Here is a 17,498-nt window from a genome sequence, read left to right on the forward strand (position 1 = left end):
AAAATTCTGTCCATTTTCAGCCACTTTTCAACTTTTAACCACTTTCTGTGGTTTTTAAAATTTCATTTCACCACCTTTTCCAACATTTATAGATTTTTTATTTATTGATCAGTGAGGCTTAAACTATGTCTTCATTTAGTTGCTTTAACTTTGCAGCGTTTCAGAAGCTTTGCCTCATTTAGATTTTGTTTGTCGTTCAGAACCTTCAGGAGGAGATGGAGAAACAGGAGAGCAGTTTAAGGAAGTTTGGCTCTGTTACTCAGCAGTTATTAACGCAGTGTCACCCCTCAGTGGCCGACACGTTAAACCGAGCTCTCTGTGACGTCAACGTCAGGTAACAAACAAAATAACCAAACACATAACTCAGATCACTACCCTAACCTGCTTCTTTTATTCTTTGTCTTTAGGTGGAATCATCTCCTGGAGCAGATCTGTGAGCAGCTGAGGACCAGTAAAGCGTTGCTGGGACTTTGGCAGCGTTATCGTTTGTCACACAGTCAGTGCGTCGCTGCAGTTCAGAAGCAGGAGGAGCGCGCTGAGCGTCTGCTGAGGGCCGCCACGGACAAAGAGATAACAGAAGAAGAAAGCAGTATCTGGATAAAGGACTGCAATGTGAGTGCAGGTTACATACGTTAGCATTAAACATGAGCTAATGACACAGTTATACACATACACTGTACAAAATGACTCCCAAATAACACAACAAATAACACAATATACAAAACAATAACAGAAAAACACCAACATTTCTCAAAAACATACAAAATTATTTTAAAATACACAAAATGACTTAAAAAAAAAACACAAAATGACAGAGAAATGCATAAAACCACAAGAAAACATACAAAATGATTACAAAGGCATAAAAAATATCACAATATGCAAAACGATAACTGAAATACGCAATAATTACTCCATAAACACACAAAATAAGCAAAACAACAGCAAAAATACACAAAATTTATCCTAAGACACACAAAAGATGACAAAAACGCATACAAAATTACAAAGAAATACACAAAACAATAAAAATGCTAAAAAAAAGGATAAAACGATTACAAAAGCACAAAAAAGTATCACAATATGCAAAATTCTAACCAAAATACAGAATAATTACTCCATAAACATGCAAAATATGCAAAAAAAAACTGCAAAAACATTTCTCCCAAAACACAGACTACAAAAACACACAAAAAATAGAACAATATACAAAATTACGTAGGAATGCACAAATGACTCCAAAAATCTTACAAGTTTACATAAAAAATAAAAAACACAAAAAAATTACCACAATGTACAATATTATAATACAAATACGCCACATTTACCCCAAAGCATAAAACATTACAGACAAACATATTAAAAGATAACCAAAAATACACAAAACAACAAAAGCAACACCTGAAAAAAACATAAAACGACCACTAAAATGAACAAAAACAACAAAAAATATACAAAATTACCCTAAAAACCACACAAAACAACAGAAATAAAGACTAATGTTAAGGCATGAAGAGAAATCTTTGCGTCTCACTCGCTGTTCAGTGAAATAAAAGTCTACGTTTCCTTTGAGTTCCACAAAACGAACCCACAAAGCCTGAAAAACCAACTCACAGCTCGTCCTTAACAAAAGACGCACAGACCCTGAGTTACAGCCCAGGCGTCTCCAGCTGCTACGCTATGCTAGGCTAGGCTACGCTAGGCTAGGCTAATAGAAATAGTGTATGATAAACACCCTGAAAGACGATAAATACAATGTTTCTGATGCGTGTGCGTTTACTCTGTGTGTGTGTGTGTGTGTGTGTGTGTGTGTGCGTGTGTGTGCGTGTGTGTGTGTGTGTGTGTGTGTGTGTGTGTGTGTACATCTTTCACATACTTTTTTAATATGCAGTAATTTCATTACTTTTTTAATTTTAATATGCAGTAATTTCATTACTTTCTACTTGTTTGGTGAGATTGTAATACTTATAACACTGATATTTAATACGTTATGTATATGTTTTCTCAGGAACAGATTTAATCTGAATTATTTGCACAGCGAGCTTCACATCGAGAAAAGCCATAAATTTATTTAAATTTGTATCACAAAATGGCGGCTCGGGGGCCACATGCGGCTACAAGTCCAACATAAATGTACAAAATGACAGGAATATGCAAAACAATAACTGTAATAAAACTAAAATTACATAAAATACACAAAAATCTAAAAATTTAAATAAATCTATTTGGTGTAATTCAAAATAACACAACTTAATCCTTATTTATATATTGATTTATGTATTTATATATGTGTGCTGTGTTTTTGACAGGCGTGCCTGGGTGAACAGGAGTCCGTGCACCAGTTGCTGCAGCAGCTGCAGGCGTTAGGGGACCATCTGAGGGGCCACGTGGACCCCTCCTCCTCAGCCTGTTTCCATTCAGACGTTCTGTTACTGTCACATCGCCTCTCCACCCTGGAGCACGCCCTCCACAGGCAGCACGACACACTGCAGGTGGTTTTACACACTGGAAAAACATTATGTAATTAATTAGAGACTATGTAATTAATTCGTCTTGATTAATCTCGATTAATCGCGTAACAATATTTGACATTTTTCCACTAAATGAGTGAATAAATGAAAACAATAAATTAGTTTAAACAACTTAATAGTGTTTATTATTTCCATCACTGAGTGTTAATTTAATGTGTAATATGAATGATGGGCCCCATTCATACTGTATATTGGTATGTGTCAATGCTTCGGTTCCACTAACCGTCGCGTTATTTGACTCACAAATAAATGACAAAACGACTTTAATGGAAATTGCCGAAAAAAGGGGGGTGGTCTACGTTGAATTACCTTTGAAATTATGTATCACGTGACTATATTACTCTAAATTTGGAAATGACCGAAATGGTGGGTGGGCACCATTTCAAAAAAAGGCTGGTAGCCCCCCACCTAAAAATGTTATTTACAGTATTTCTCTGCGTGTTTGCAGTGTGGAGCACAGGCGTGTGAGCGTTTCAGAGAACGTGTGAACACACTGAGGATCAAAGCACAGGAAGCTGAGGAGGTTCTGAAGGATTCTGACCCAATCAACATCCTGGACGTCACTGCAGTCCAGACACGTCTGGAAAAGCTCAAGGTTTGTCAGTTTTCTTTATTTAACTCTATATATGTCATGTTTTATATCTAATAATGACTGCTTGGTCTCAGGTTTATGTGTTTTCTTTATTTAACTGCTATATATGTCATGTTTTATATCTAATAATGACTGCTTGGTCTCAGGTTTATGTGTTTTCTTTATTTAACTCTATATATGTCATGTTTTATATCTAATAATGACTGCTTGGTCTCAGGTTTATGTGTTTTCTTTATTTAACTGCTATATATGTCATGTTTTATATCTAATAATGACTGCTTGGTCTCAGGTTTATGTGTTTTATTTATTTAACTCTATATATGTCATGTTTTATATCTAATAATGACTGCTTGGTCTCAGGTTTATGTGTTTTCTTTATTTAACTGCTATATATGTCATGTTTTATATCTAATAATGACTGCTTGGTCTCAGGTTTATGTGTTTTCTTTATTTAACTGCTATATATGTCATGTTTTATATCTAATAATGACTGCTTGGTCTCAGGTTTATGTGTTTTCTTTATTTAACTCTATATATGTCATGTTTTATATCTAATAATAACTGCTTGGTCTCAGGTTTATGTGTTTTCTTTATTTAACTCTATATATGTCATGTTTTATATCTAATAATGACTGCTTGGTCTCAGGTTTATGTGTTTTCTTTATTTAACTGCTATATATGTCATGTTTTATATCTAATAATGACTGCTTGGTCTCAGGTTTATGTGTTTTCTTTATTTAACTGCTATATATGTCATGTTTTATATCTAATAATGACTGCTTGGTCTCAGGTTTATGTGTTTTCTTTATTTAACTCTATATATATCATGTTTTATATCTAATAATGACTGCTTGGTCTCAGGTTTATGTGTTTTCTTTATTTAACTCTATATATGTCATGTTTTATATCTAATAATGACTGCTTGGTCTCAGGTTTATGTGTTTTCTTTATTTAACTGTATATATGTCATGTTTTATATCTAATAATGAATGGTTGGTCTCAGGTTTATGTGTTTTCTTTATTTAACTGCTATATATGTCATGTTTTATATCTAATAATGACTGCTTGGTCTCAGGTTTATGTGTTTTCTTTATTTAACTGCTATATATGTCATGTTTTATATCTAATAATGACTGCTTGGTCTCAGGTTTATGTGTTTTATTTATTTAACTCTATATATGTCATGTTTTATATCTAATAATGACTGCTTGGTCTCAGGTTTATGTGTTTTCTTTATTTAACTGCTATATATGTCATGTTTTATATCTAATAATGACTGCTTGGTCTGTCTCAGGTTCACCTGTTGAAGCTCAGCAGTCTCTCACCAGAGCTGGAGCGAGTAAATGAGCTGGTTTACAGACTTCCTGTCAGCGACAGAGACGTTAAAGACCTGCAGAGCCTCAATAGATCGTGGGCGAGTCACACGGCTCACCTCACTGAGAGGTTCAGGTACCTGCACACCTTCACTTTTCACTCTGTAATCAATGCATGGCTTATACTGAGCATTCAGCTCGTTTTTTGTAAAACAAATGTATTTTTCTGCATTAAAATATTATTTATCATATGGTTTCATAAACTAAAATTAACGCACACGAAGCACAGCAACGTTTTCTTCTCAGGTTGTTTCGTAGTCTGTGCATCAGTATTATGGGTATACTGGGAACTCGTGAAATGAGAAAGGTCCCCCGCTGTTTAGAATGTATATATATATATATATATATTTTTTTTTTTTTTTTTTTTAATTACAGAAAAATAACTCTATAAAGTCCCAGTCCTAATTTAAATATACTTTCTGTGTTTTGATTCTTCATTAATTTCATGATTTTTACATAAACAAATAATATTTACTACAAGCTTCAGTCTGAAGTAGAAAAATGCAATTATTCGCAATTAATTACAGAAAATTGTGCGATTAATTAGTCATTTCTGCTGTTTACTGTGTTAAATAATCAGAATCAGAAATTTGGGAAATATTGTAAATGAAAAGAAGAAACACTAAACAAAGAAAACGTACATAATTATGTAAAATACTGTTAATTAAATAAGGATTAAATACAAATGCACACAATAATAATAACGTACAAATATAATACAGATATGTACAAGAAGCTGTCAGGTTAAAGTGAGGAGTTGTACGTTTTTTAATATATATATGTGTATATATATATATATATTATTTTTTAAACATCAGTCACACTGTGAGTCATAAACTTATAATTAATGCCTGAAATGAATCACGATATTAAAAATGGTTCCTTTTCATTTTGGCTTAATTCTTTAACCATTTATTTAAAATTTATAAAATTACTATAAATAAATACATAAACATAACAACAAATATAAATGACACTGTGAAAATACATGAAACAATGCCTAAAATACACAAAATGACACTAAAATACAAAACAAAACCCAGCAGGAATACACAAAATGACTTTTTAAAAAATCACAATAAAATGCGCAAAAGAACAACAAAAATACACAAATTTACACAAATTTACTCTTAAAACAAGATGATAATAATACACAAATAAAACTGAGAATTATACAGACAATACATAAAACAACATCTAAAATACACAAAATGACAACACGAATTCCCAAAATGACTTATAACATACTCTGAAAACACACAAGACGACTACAAATATACACAAACATAACTGAAAATTATACAAAACGACAACAAAAATATACAAATGACTCCAAAAACACAAAACGACATTTATTTGAATGTTTTCAAATGTAATTTCTCTTTTTTTTTGTATCTCTGCAGTAAGATGCAGTCGCTGCTGCTCCAAAGACAGAGTTTTCTTGAGAAATGTGAGTCCTGGATGGATTTCCTTTCTCACACCGAACAGAAACTCGCCGCTGAGATTTCAGGCAACCACGAGAGTTTGTTGGAGCAACAGAGAGACCACGAGGTCAGAGGTCATGCTTGTATAACCGTGTGATGCTAGTGCTAATGCTAGCTAACGTACGTACTGTACGTGTGTGTTTGCAGTCGTTTCAGGCAGAGATGTTCAGCAGGCAACAGATTCTCTACTCCATCATCAGCGACGGACACAACATGTTGGACCAGGGACAAGTAGACGACAGGTAAACATGGGCGGAGTTTGACAAAAGTACACAAAAATAAGCAAAAAAGAAAAAATACAAAAAGCCAAAACATTTTTTCAAATCTGTCAACATCTCCTAAAAGTGCAGAGCACGAATGTCGGTGCGTTATGTTATGTACATTATATTACGTACATTATGTTATGTACATTATATTACGTACATTATGTTATGTACATTATGTTATGTACATTATATTACATACATTATGTTATGTACATTATATTACATACCGTATATTATACTAAGAATTGTACTTTGCACAGCGACGACTTCAGCGTGAAGCTCGCCCTGCTCAGTAACCAATGGCAGGGCGTAGTGCGGCGCGCCCAGCAGAGGAGGGGCGTCATCGACAGTCTGCTGCGTCAGTGGCAGAACTACAGACACACGTCGGAGAAGCTGCTGCGGTGGCTTCAGGACGTGAGTCCGGATCCAGATGTGCATCAGCTAGGAGAAGCGGTGGCTCTGCAACAGGCCAGACAGATGTTGGAACAAATCAAGGTCAAGTTGAGCCTAACAGATGTAACATTACGCAAAGTTCACACTGTAATTATGGTGATTTGACGTGTACATAGAGGTCAACATGTGGCTGTGACACGTTGACGGGATAAAGCACGCGCACAGAATGATTTCAGTGATGGAAAAATACATGAAAACAGCAGAAATACATAAAATGACTTCAGGAAACAAATAAAAGTCACAATAAAATGCACAAAAAAATGACACTAATTTACTCTAAAAACAGACACGGCTACAAATACACATAAAAATAACAGAAAAGGATTCAAAATCACGCTTAAAATGCACTAATCAATTTTAGAAATACACAAAACGGCAAAAAAAATACACAAAACAACAACAAAAACACCCATAAAAACAGCACTCTTACTGTAACTCTGAAAAACATATAAAATTCACAAATATACATACAAACAACTAAAAAGGATACAAAATGACACTGAAAATCCACTGAACAACACCAGAAATTCACCAAAAATATGCATACATGACTACAAAAACACACAAGTCGACTACAAATTTACATAAATACACCTGAAAATTATACAAAACAGCAGAAATACACAAAAATACACATATATATATATAACTCCAAAAACACAAAGTCACAACAAAAATTCACAAAATGACTTAGTTATAACACACAAAACAACGAACAAAAACATACAAAATGACACTAAAATTACAGATAAAATATTCAAAAATTAATATAACAGCAACAGGAATACTAAAAAATAAAATACACAAATTTAATATAAAAACAACTACTAATATACACAAATTATACAAAACAGCAGCAGAAATACACAAAATGGCTTCAAAAATGGCCAAAATGACACCAAAAAACAGACATAAAAATGGAAAAAGACATAAAACAACAGTGGAAATATAGAAAACACTAAAAATATACATAAATGATTCCCTTTGTGACTCTGTCTGTGACTCTTTGCTGCTGCAGCTGAAGGAGCGAGTGCTGCAGAGGCAACAGGGCGGATACATCCTGACCATCGAGGCTGGTCGTAGTCTGCTGCTGTCGGCTGACGACCGCGCTGAGTCCGACCTGCAGACTGAGCTGATGGAGATCCAGGACAAGTGGAGACATGTCCATCAGCGCCTGGATGAGCAGCGGAGGGAGCTCAACGCTTTGCTCAAGGTCAGATACAGTATATAAAGAAACAGTTTACATTTCATTATTGTGTGTGTGTGTGTGTGTGTGTGCGCACGCGGTTAGTGCTGTTTATTGGCCATTTTGCTGTTGTAGAGCTGTACTTAATTGATTGGCTGTACTATATAACATAAGACTCACTACCTGTCCCGGTTACCGTGTCCGACTCTATTCATAGGCACGCGCACGCATCTCTCCTCCGTATACATGGTGTAGCGTGTGAACAGGTTGAAATGTGTGTGTCCACAATGTGTGAGACTTGAGAGCTTTGGTAGTGTGTTTTTGCGGCTCAGACGCCCCTCCCCCCCTCTCATGTCCATCCGTTCTGACCAGCGTTGATTTCAAATAAAAATAAACGTTTTGAAACGTAATCACCAAAAAAGTCAAAAATAATGGATGCATACCCTCGGGGAGATATGCGCTACACACACACACACACACACACACACACACACACACACACACACACACACACACACACACACACACACACACACACACACATACACACACACACACACACACACAGACCTTCCTTGTATTTATAGATAGATAGATGCTTTTTCCTTCATATTATACAGTGATTTTAATTATTTCAGCCTACATCTACAAACTCTGATAATAAATATTGTTTAGTGGCTTTATTGAGGTTATTTTTCAGGACCATTTTTATTTATTTTGTCCAATTGCAAAATAACATTCTTCTGATTTAAGTTTAAATGTCTGTAACCCATTGGTTAATAATTAATAGGTCAGTTTGTCTGGTACCTACTCAAGATGCTAATATCGATATCGTCTCAGACGTGAAGACATTGAATTGGGACAGCCCTAGTTTTAAGTTTTAAACACAGTCGCTGTCCTTCTCAGTCATTTCCTGGTTAATGCTTATTTTTGTTGTATTAAACTTGATGTTGTTTTCTCATTATATCTCTACATATAACTATAGTTAACACAATAAAATGCTTGTGCTATGAGGGATTGTGTGTCTGATGATCTTATTTATTTGAAATTATTTATTTTGTTGCCTTTTATGCTACTTTTATATATGATTTTGTAGTAAATGTTTTACAATGACTATAAGCACATTTTATTTATTTTATTGTCTAATATTTTCTATTCTATATATTGGGGCATACTCTGCCTCTTATGTTTGAACAGTTTTCTTTTAATGTGCTACCTAATTTTTTTTCCCATGATCCTCCTTGTGAGCGTGAGGCCACGCATGATATAGTCAGTGATTTACTTTGACCTCGACCTCGTGCTTACGCACATGATTGTGTACCATCAGGTGTGTCACTTTGTATTCAGTAACGCACTGACGCAGCTGCATGAAAGGTTTGTAGCAACCTGGCCGTGCACGCCAAGTTCTGCAGTGTGTGTGTGTGTGTGTTTGTGTGTGTTTTCTGCTCTAATTCTTTTTGTGCGTGTGTTTGTGCAGAACTGGGAACGATGTGAGAAGGGAATTGACGTGTCGCTGGAGAAGCTCAGGGCTTTCAAAAGGAAACTGTCGGCGCCGCTATCCGAGCATCACGAGGAGCTGCACGCCGAGCAGATGAGATGCAAGGTGAGCACGACGTCACGTGCAAAAACACGCACAGACAAAGACAAATTCAACCAAGTGCACAGATTGAAGTGCCTGGCCCCGACCCTTGCTGTGCAGCAGCTATAATCATCATCGTTATTTTTTGGTGTATTTTGTCATACAGTTAATACACCTGAGATGGCTACAAAAATACACAAAATCCCCATGAAACACATTATGCCAACAAAAATACAAAACGACAACAAAAAATACACAAAATGACTCCACAATAACACAAGAAAACGACAAACACACATGAAATGTGAGAAAAACATTGAAAATGACACCAGAAATACACAAAATTACAGAAAAACACCCAAAACAACAGAAAAAATACACCGAATGACAGGAAAAATACACAGGAATCCATGTAAAACACATTATTCCAACAAAAATACACATAATGAAAGAAAAGTATACAAAACGAAATACAAAATGCACACAAGACGGCTACAAAAATACACAAAATTATTCCAAAAACAACAGCAAAAACCCATAAATTCAGTTAAAAAATTTTTTTATTGCTCCTATTTTTTGAAGCTATTGAATCAAGAGAAGATGGTGAAGCTTAAAGATGCAAAGAAATGTACGTCAATGATACGTGACGTACGCTTCAGAGCTCCTCAGGGGGGGAGGGAGGGGAGGAAAAGGGGGAGGAGTGTAGTGTGTGTCAGCTGAGGAGAGGCGGGGGGTGGGGACAGAACGAGGGAGGTTGCGTGTGCATGAGAGAATCAAAGCAGGAGCGTCTCTCTTAGCTGTGGGGGTGTTAGCATGTGTGTGTGTCTGCATGTATGCATTTCCTTTTGTGTGTGTGTTGCTAATGAATGATCACAGCATGACAAAAACGTCCCGATGACAGAGGAGGAGGAGACTCAAAGGTTAGCTTCCTCCGTTACCTTACGCTGACTTTAACCTTGATGGAGACGTTTGTTATTTTTATCCAACGTCGTGTTTTTATTTCATCAGGGGGAAAAATAACTGAGTTTTGTGTGTGTGTGTGTGTGTGTGTGTGTGTGTGTGTGTGTGTGTGTGTGTGTGTGTGTGTGCGTATGCGTGTGTGTGTGTGTGTGTAAATGTTTATAATTGTTGTGATGTTGATCATCTTTTTGTCAGATTCATTTTGTAATATTTTTCTGATATTAAGGAGCTGCTGCAGCGGCGCTTTCTCACACTTTATGAATAAATGTGAACATTTCTGAGGTTGTTTTTCCATGTTGTCGTGAATGCAGGAGCTGGAGAGCAGTGTGGAGGGCTGGACTGATGACCTGTCATCCCTGTTCCTGCTGAGGGACTCCGTAGAGGGCGTGGTTAGTGCTGATGACATCACAGTCCTTCAGGAACGCCTTCAGCTGCTACAGCGTCAGTGGGAGGAGGTCTGCCACCAGGTACGCACGCCGCCTAACGCACACACACTAAGGGAGGAAGAAAACATCTATTCACCAATATATCGCCATATTTCACTGCACGATTATTATATCGATCAAAAAAATGTTTCTTTAATCATGTTTTTTAACATTGAGTCATTGTGTGTATTTACATGTATGTATATTGTATGTACACATTGTGTTTTTTTAATTATTTGTGTATTTTTATTGCCGTTTTGTATACTTCTTTTTCATTGTGTGTATTTTTGTTTGCATTATGTCTTTTATGTGGATTTTCTTTTAAAGTCATTTTGTGTATTTTGCTGTGATCTTGTGTTTATTTTTCTGTTGATTTTGACATTTTTCTGTAATCATTTGTTTTTTTAGAGTAATTTTGCACAATTTTATTGCAGGTTTGTATATTTTTCTGTTATTTTGAAGTCATTTTGTGTTTTTCCTGTCATTTTGTGCAGTTTTTCGTGTCAATTTTTGTGTTTTTGTTGTCATTTTGTGTGTTTTTGCTGTCATTTTGCATAATTTCATTGCAACTTTGTATTTTTTTGTTATTTTGAAAAATTAATTAATAAAATAATAATAATAATAAATAATAATAATAAAATGAACATACCATTTATTTTTCATATTGGTACTTGAATTACAGTCTGTTATCATTTCCTTGTTCTTCCAAGTTTGAGAAAAATTGAATAAATTGTATTTCACACTATTTTGTACTTGTAAAGGTAAAACTTGTAAGTAATGATATATATCTATGTATTTTGTATTGTTTAGTATCGGGAGATATAATATATGTGTGAATCGTAGCGTTAGGGATGCAGAGATGATGAAACGACACACATTGTTCACAGAAGTTGTGGTGAAAAAATAAAATGACTTTTGTCCCACTTTCCGTCTCTTCTTTTGTCCCCAAAGCTTTCGCTGCGTCGGCAGCAGGTGAGCGAGAAGCTGAACGAGTGGGTCGTGTTCAATGAGAAGAACAAGGAGCTGTGTGAGTGGCTCACACAGATGGAGAGCAAGGTGTCACAGAATGGAGACGTCAGCATTGAAGAGATGATCGAAAAGCTCCGCAAGGTATGAAAACTAGGTTCCCAAAGTGGGGTACGGGTCCCCCCAAGGGGAACAGGATAGGTCAAATTCAGAGACAAATTTCACTGTAGGGCTACATTGTATATGACATTACATTATTATGTTTTTTAAGTGTGCAGGAGCAGGGGGTACATGGCTTCATGTACGGGACTGTGAAACGTTTGGGAACCACTGCTATAAATGATACACTTTATCTTGTGTGTGTGTGTGTGTGTGCTCCAGGACTATGAGGAGGAGATCAGCGTGGCTCAGGAGAACAAGCATCATCTCCAGGCCATGGGAGAACGTCTGGCCAGAGCCAGCCAGGACAACAAAGCCTCTGAGATCCAACATAAGCTCAGTAAAGTCAGCGAACGCTGGCAACACCTGCTGGACCTCATAGCAGCCAGGTGAGTTCATTATTCACGTGTTTTTACGCTTTACACAAATCAGATGGAAACTATTCAATCCAGATGGAGATTAAGTAATAAATGGGCTTTTGTATCATATTAGGAGATAATAATCAGATCCAGCATAAAGTGTGCATGCAGTGACTTTTGAACCTCGCTCTAATTTTTATGTACAAAGTGACAGAAAAGTACACAAAACAAGAGCAAGAATACATTAAAAAAACACAGCAAATTAAACCGGAAACTACTGCAAAAATGAACAAAGTGACAACAGTAATACATAAAATTATACAAAATTACATGAAATGACAACAAAGTACACCAGAAGACTGGAAAAACACAAAAAATGACTCAGCAAACCCACAGTACTAACAAACAAGCAAAACGACAACAGAAATACACAAGATTTACTCTGTTATTTTAATCATGTTTTTTAACAATGAGTCATTGTGTTTATTTACATGTATGTACATTGTATGTACATATTGTGTTTTTTGAATTATTTTTGTGTAGTTTTGTTGTCGTTTTGTATACTTCTTTTTCATTTTGTGTATTTTGCTTGTGTTTATTTTTCTGTAATTTAGCATAATTTTATTTTGAAGTAATTTTGTGCACTTTTGCTGTCATTTTGTGTTTTTCCTGTCATTTTGGGCAGTTTTTGTGTCATTTTGGGCCGTTTTCGTGTCAATTTTTGTATTTTTGCTGTCAAATTGTGTGTTTTTGCTGTCAAAACACATAAACTACTACAAAAATGAACAAAACGGCAACAGTAATACATAAAATTACTCAAAAAAATATACAAAATTACATAAAATCACAACAAAAGTACACCAAAAGGCTGGAAAAACACAAAAAATGACTCAGCAAACCCACAGTACTAACAAACAAGCAAAACAACAACAGAAATACACAAAATTTACTCTAAAAAACACAAAACGACAATATAAATACACAAAAGGACTAAAGAAATGCACAAAATGCTTCACAACAAGTAAAACAACAACTAACATATGCAGAATGAGAGAAAAGCACAAAATTACGATAAAAACTCTGTTATTTCCTGTATTAATGCTCAGATCGCTCATTATACTAAATGCTGACATGAATGTTGATCATGTGACCCTCTGATCAAACAAACACATTTTTGTGATAAAAGTTACCTACCACTGCTTTATGTTCTCTTCTGCTCATCATACACTGTGTAAATTCCTGATGTTTTGATATTCGTTAAGTTCCAAGTTTCATGTTGTTCATTGTTTTGTCCTTTTAGTTGTTCTGATGAAAAGAGGAATATTAGAAGATAACTTTATGCAGACATGTGCAACTGGCGTCCCCCAAAGTAAATACACAAAATGACTCTAAACACACACAATTACAGAAAAAAATAAACCACAAACACCTAAATACAGAAATACACAAAATGACTCCAAAAACACACAAAATGATAGCAAAAACCCACTAAATAACTCTACAACAGAGAAATATACAACGCTGCAATAAATTATGCAAAATGACTCTTGAAACACACGATTACAGAAAAATATCCAATGCAACAGCAACAATTCACAAAATGAGAACAAAACAATGCAAAATTACTCCAAAAGAACACATAAAACACATTATGGCAAAACAAATACACATAATGAAAGAGATGTATGCAAAACAACAGCAAAAATACACAAAATAACAGACAAATATACAAAGTGGCAATAAAAATATGCAAAATGACTCTATAAAATACAAAATTACAGAAAAACATCCAAAAATATACAAAATGACAGCAAAACATGCAAAGTTAAGAAAAAAAAAGCTGCAAAACACATTATTACAACAAAAATACACATAATGAAAGAGAAAGATACAAAGTGAAAACAAAAATATACAAAATTACTCACAAAATCATACAAAACAACAGAAAAACCCATTAAATGACTCCATGGTAACACAAAACAGCAACACACATGAAATAAGAGAAAAATATACAAAATAACAGAAAAATATACAAAATGACTCCAAAAACACACAAAATGACAGACAATGAGGGAACAAAAACACACACAGACCCGTTGTTCCTTCCTGTATTAATGCTCTGATTGGTGATTATTCTAAATGCAAACATAATGTTGATAATGTGCTGCCCCCCCCCCCCCCCCCCCCCCCCCCATCAAGGTTCTCTGACACTTGATTGTTGACAACAGAATGGCTTCAAAGGTCAAAACGATTTTTCATTCCAAACAAACACAGATTAGATCTCTGTCACTTTAACGTAGTTGTTGTGGTTGCTCCGCCCCCAACTCCTCCCCCCTCCCCCTACGACTCTGTGGTGTGTCCCTAAAGTAACAGCTGCAGATTATTCTCTGTCTCTGTTAACTTTAAATGTTATTATTATTATTATTATTATTATTAGTTTTAATTAATATAATTTGTTTTTTTATTCTTTTGGAGTTTTGCACCTTATTTTCCAACACAGTGCAACAGAGCATGTGCCTCTGACTGTCAGAGTCTTTTTAGAAACAGCGACACACACACACACACACACACACACACACACACACACACACACACACACACACACACACACACACACACACGCACACACACACAGGCATGTGTTACTCACATGTGTCTTTTTTAACCTTGAAGGGAAACAGTTGATAAGTTGCACTTGTGCCACCCACTACCCTCCTCCCTCACACACACACACACACACACACACACACCCCCGCCCACACACACACACACACACACACACACACACACACGCTGTGGACAGAGAAAGTGTGCAGTGAAGCTGGTTCAGACGACTTTTGACGAGGATTGTTTGGACTTTCTTTCCCGTGGTGCTGCTGATTCTCTCGTCCCTCATGGTTTGGGACGTAGTGAGTGATACTAATATTAATAATCATAATAATAATAATAATAATAATATGGCCGGATGCACAAATGAAGAGGATCTACCAAACTGTGACTGCGATGTCAACAGGCAGGAGACTTTATATTCATTAGAAACATCAGCTTTACTTATTGTTGTGTTTAATGGATGTTATTTAACTCTTGGTAAAGTGATTTAAAATGAATATTGTTGTTGTGAGTCCTGAGTTTTTGCTTTTAGGGACTTTTTTGTATTTATTTAGTTTGGTTGGTGTGTCTTATTAGAGATATGAATGTTGTTCAAAACCTAAAGTCGTGGGAACAAGAAGTAAGAGCTCGTATTTTCACTAACGTTCATTTATTTATTTGTTGTTTTTTAGCACGATTACTTCAAAAGTACTTAATGCATTTTGACAAAAATTCAACTAAGAATAGACCTTACATTACAATATAGAATATTCCATCATATTTTGGATTGGATTGGGATCAATAAACAGATTCTGGATCAGTTTCAAAAATCCCCATCATTAATCATTGGAAAATTTGTTATTAATTGACTGATTTTTATGAAATGTGTCGCAGTTATTTCAGGTTGGTTCCTTCATTAGACCACCAAGTTTCATCCAGATCGGATTCAAAAAAAGAAAGAAAAATTTTTAAGTAATAATTAAGTAAAAGACTGTTGATTAAATAGATAATAAGTGCACACATTACAGTAGAAAAAATAAATAAAATTAAGTTCTCAGTGTACTGAAGTAATAGTTCTTCAGTACACTGAATAATTCACCACTCTCTACAGTGATGATGTCATCAATCCAAGCTGGAAGCAATATAATTTCCAAGGGGGCGCTATTGAGTCCTTTTCCCATTCACATGCAATTCTCCTAAAATATCACATTTTTCACCAGTCCTATAATGGGTAATAATTTTCATGAGTTTTTTTAACGTGTTTAGGCCCTCAAAAATAAAATCATTTCCTCTATAAGAAAAATAATAATAATCATAATAAATATAATACAGATATATAGAACAATCAAAGCTGTCAGGTTACAGTGATAAATTATAATAATATTATAAGGAATTAGTGATTAGATGATGATCCAGATTCATATGGTTCTGAATTAGTTTTAAAAGATTAACAAAATCTCTCATCTTTGGCTAAAATGTCGTGAACTTACTTTATGGTTATTAATGGAATATAAATGTCTTCCAAGCCTTAAAATGTGAATAATCATGGTACCATGATCAGGAACATTTTAATATCCAGATAAATGAATTTGGCAGAAGCTCGTTTCTTTTGCTAATTTTGTGTAATTTTGAAGTAATTTTGCATATTTTGTACTAATTTGCTCTGGTTTTACCACTTACATATCTGTGTAAACTTATCACTGCACAACTGTGTGAAATGCATCCATTCCTGTGAAGACCCTTTTTTTACCTTAGATCCCTGTTTGTTTTCCTGTCATGTGACCTGTCACTGTTTGAACACAACCAGGGTGAAGAAGTTGAGGGAGACGTTGGTGGCGGTGCAGCAGCTGGATAAAAACATGAGCAGCCTGAGGGCGTGGCTTTCTCACATCGAGGCCGAACTGTCCAGACCCATCGTCTACGCCACCTGTGACGACAAAGAGATCCAGAGGAAACAGAGCCAGCAGCAGGTAAAATACTAGGGATGCAACGATACAGTCCGACCACGCTTCAATACGTACCTCTGTTAAAGTGTTTCCATTGTTTTAAGTACATTTTAAAGAACAGCAAGTGTTACTTTAAACTGTTTTATTTTACGTTGAAGCAAAGACATTCCTATGTATGGTGTAGTGTATGTTATAATAAATTAAACAAAACTTAATAAAAATACATAGAAAATAAAATAACGCTTCCAAAGGACAAGTGCTTAACTCTGGCAGTAAAACTTAGTAAATATTCATTTAAAAATAAAATAAATAAATACATTACTGTCCATTCATAATAAACGTAAACTGGCCATTTATTTTGTAACGTGGATCCAGCGTATTTATAAGGTGACGAAGGCTCACATCTGTAAGCACTGAAAACAGCTGCAATGTAAACAGATCATTTTTTATTTCAGTTTTCTTTTCATTTTAAAGTAAAATGTTCCCACATCGCAAGACTGTACGTGGTGTTCTGGCTGCACCTCACTGCTAACCACGCTAACCATGCTAACCACGCTAACCATGCTAAAAGTAAATACCACTGTTAAAGTCAAATGTTCCCACACCAAAAGAATGTGGTGCTCCGGCTGC

The 17,498-nt window shown here is 35.3% G+C and overlaps 1 protein-coding gene across 5 annotated transcripts in view; it reads left to right on the forward strand.

The window, feature by feature from the left end:
- Window positions 1-17,498, forward strand: part of syne1a (spectrin repeat containing, nuclear envelope 1a) — a 214,427-nt gene that overhangs the window by 179,055 nt on the left and 17,874 nt on the right. For all 5 annotated transcript variants that reach the window (XM_028439484.1, XM_028439485.1, XM_028439487.1 and 2 more), the window contains 14 exons: window positions 201-334; window positions 408-612; window positions 2,310-2,492; window positions 2,980-3,126; window positions 4,418-4,572; window positions 5,900-6,047; window positions 6,128-6,222; window positions 6,507-6,741; window positions 7,718-7,912; window positions 9,363-9,488; window positions 10,736-10,891; window positions 11,801-11,959; window positions 12,197-12,363; window positions 16,730-16,892. In XM_028439484.1, coding sequence (XP_028295285.1) covers window positions 201-334; window positions 408-612; window positions 2,310-2,492; window positions 2,980-3,126; window positions 4,418-4,572; window positions 5,900-6,047; window positions 6,128-6,222; window positions 6,507-6,741; window positions 7,718-7,912; window positions 9,363-9,488; window positions 10,736-10,891; window positions 11,801-11,959; window positions 12,197-12,363; window positions 16,730-16,892 — 2,268 coding nt within the window. The remainder of the gene's footprint in view (window positions 1-200; window positions 335-407; window positions 613-2,309; window positions 2,493-2,979; window positions 3,127-4,417; window positions 4,573-5,899; window positions 6,048-6,127; window positions 6,223-6,506; window positions 6,742-7,717; window positions 7,913-9,362; window positions 9,489-10,735; window positions 10,892-11,800; window positions 11,960-12,196; window positions 12,364-16,729; window positions 16,893-17,498) is intronic.

This window comes from Gouania willdenowi, chromosome 24, assembly GCF_900634775.1.
Source record: "Gouania willdenowi chromosome 24, fGouWil2.1, whole genome shotgun sequence".
NCBI classification, from domain to species: Eukaryota; Metazoa; Chordata; class Actinopteri; order Blenniiformes; family Gobiesocidae; genus Gouania; species Gouania willdenowi.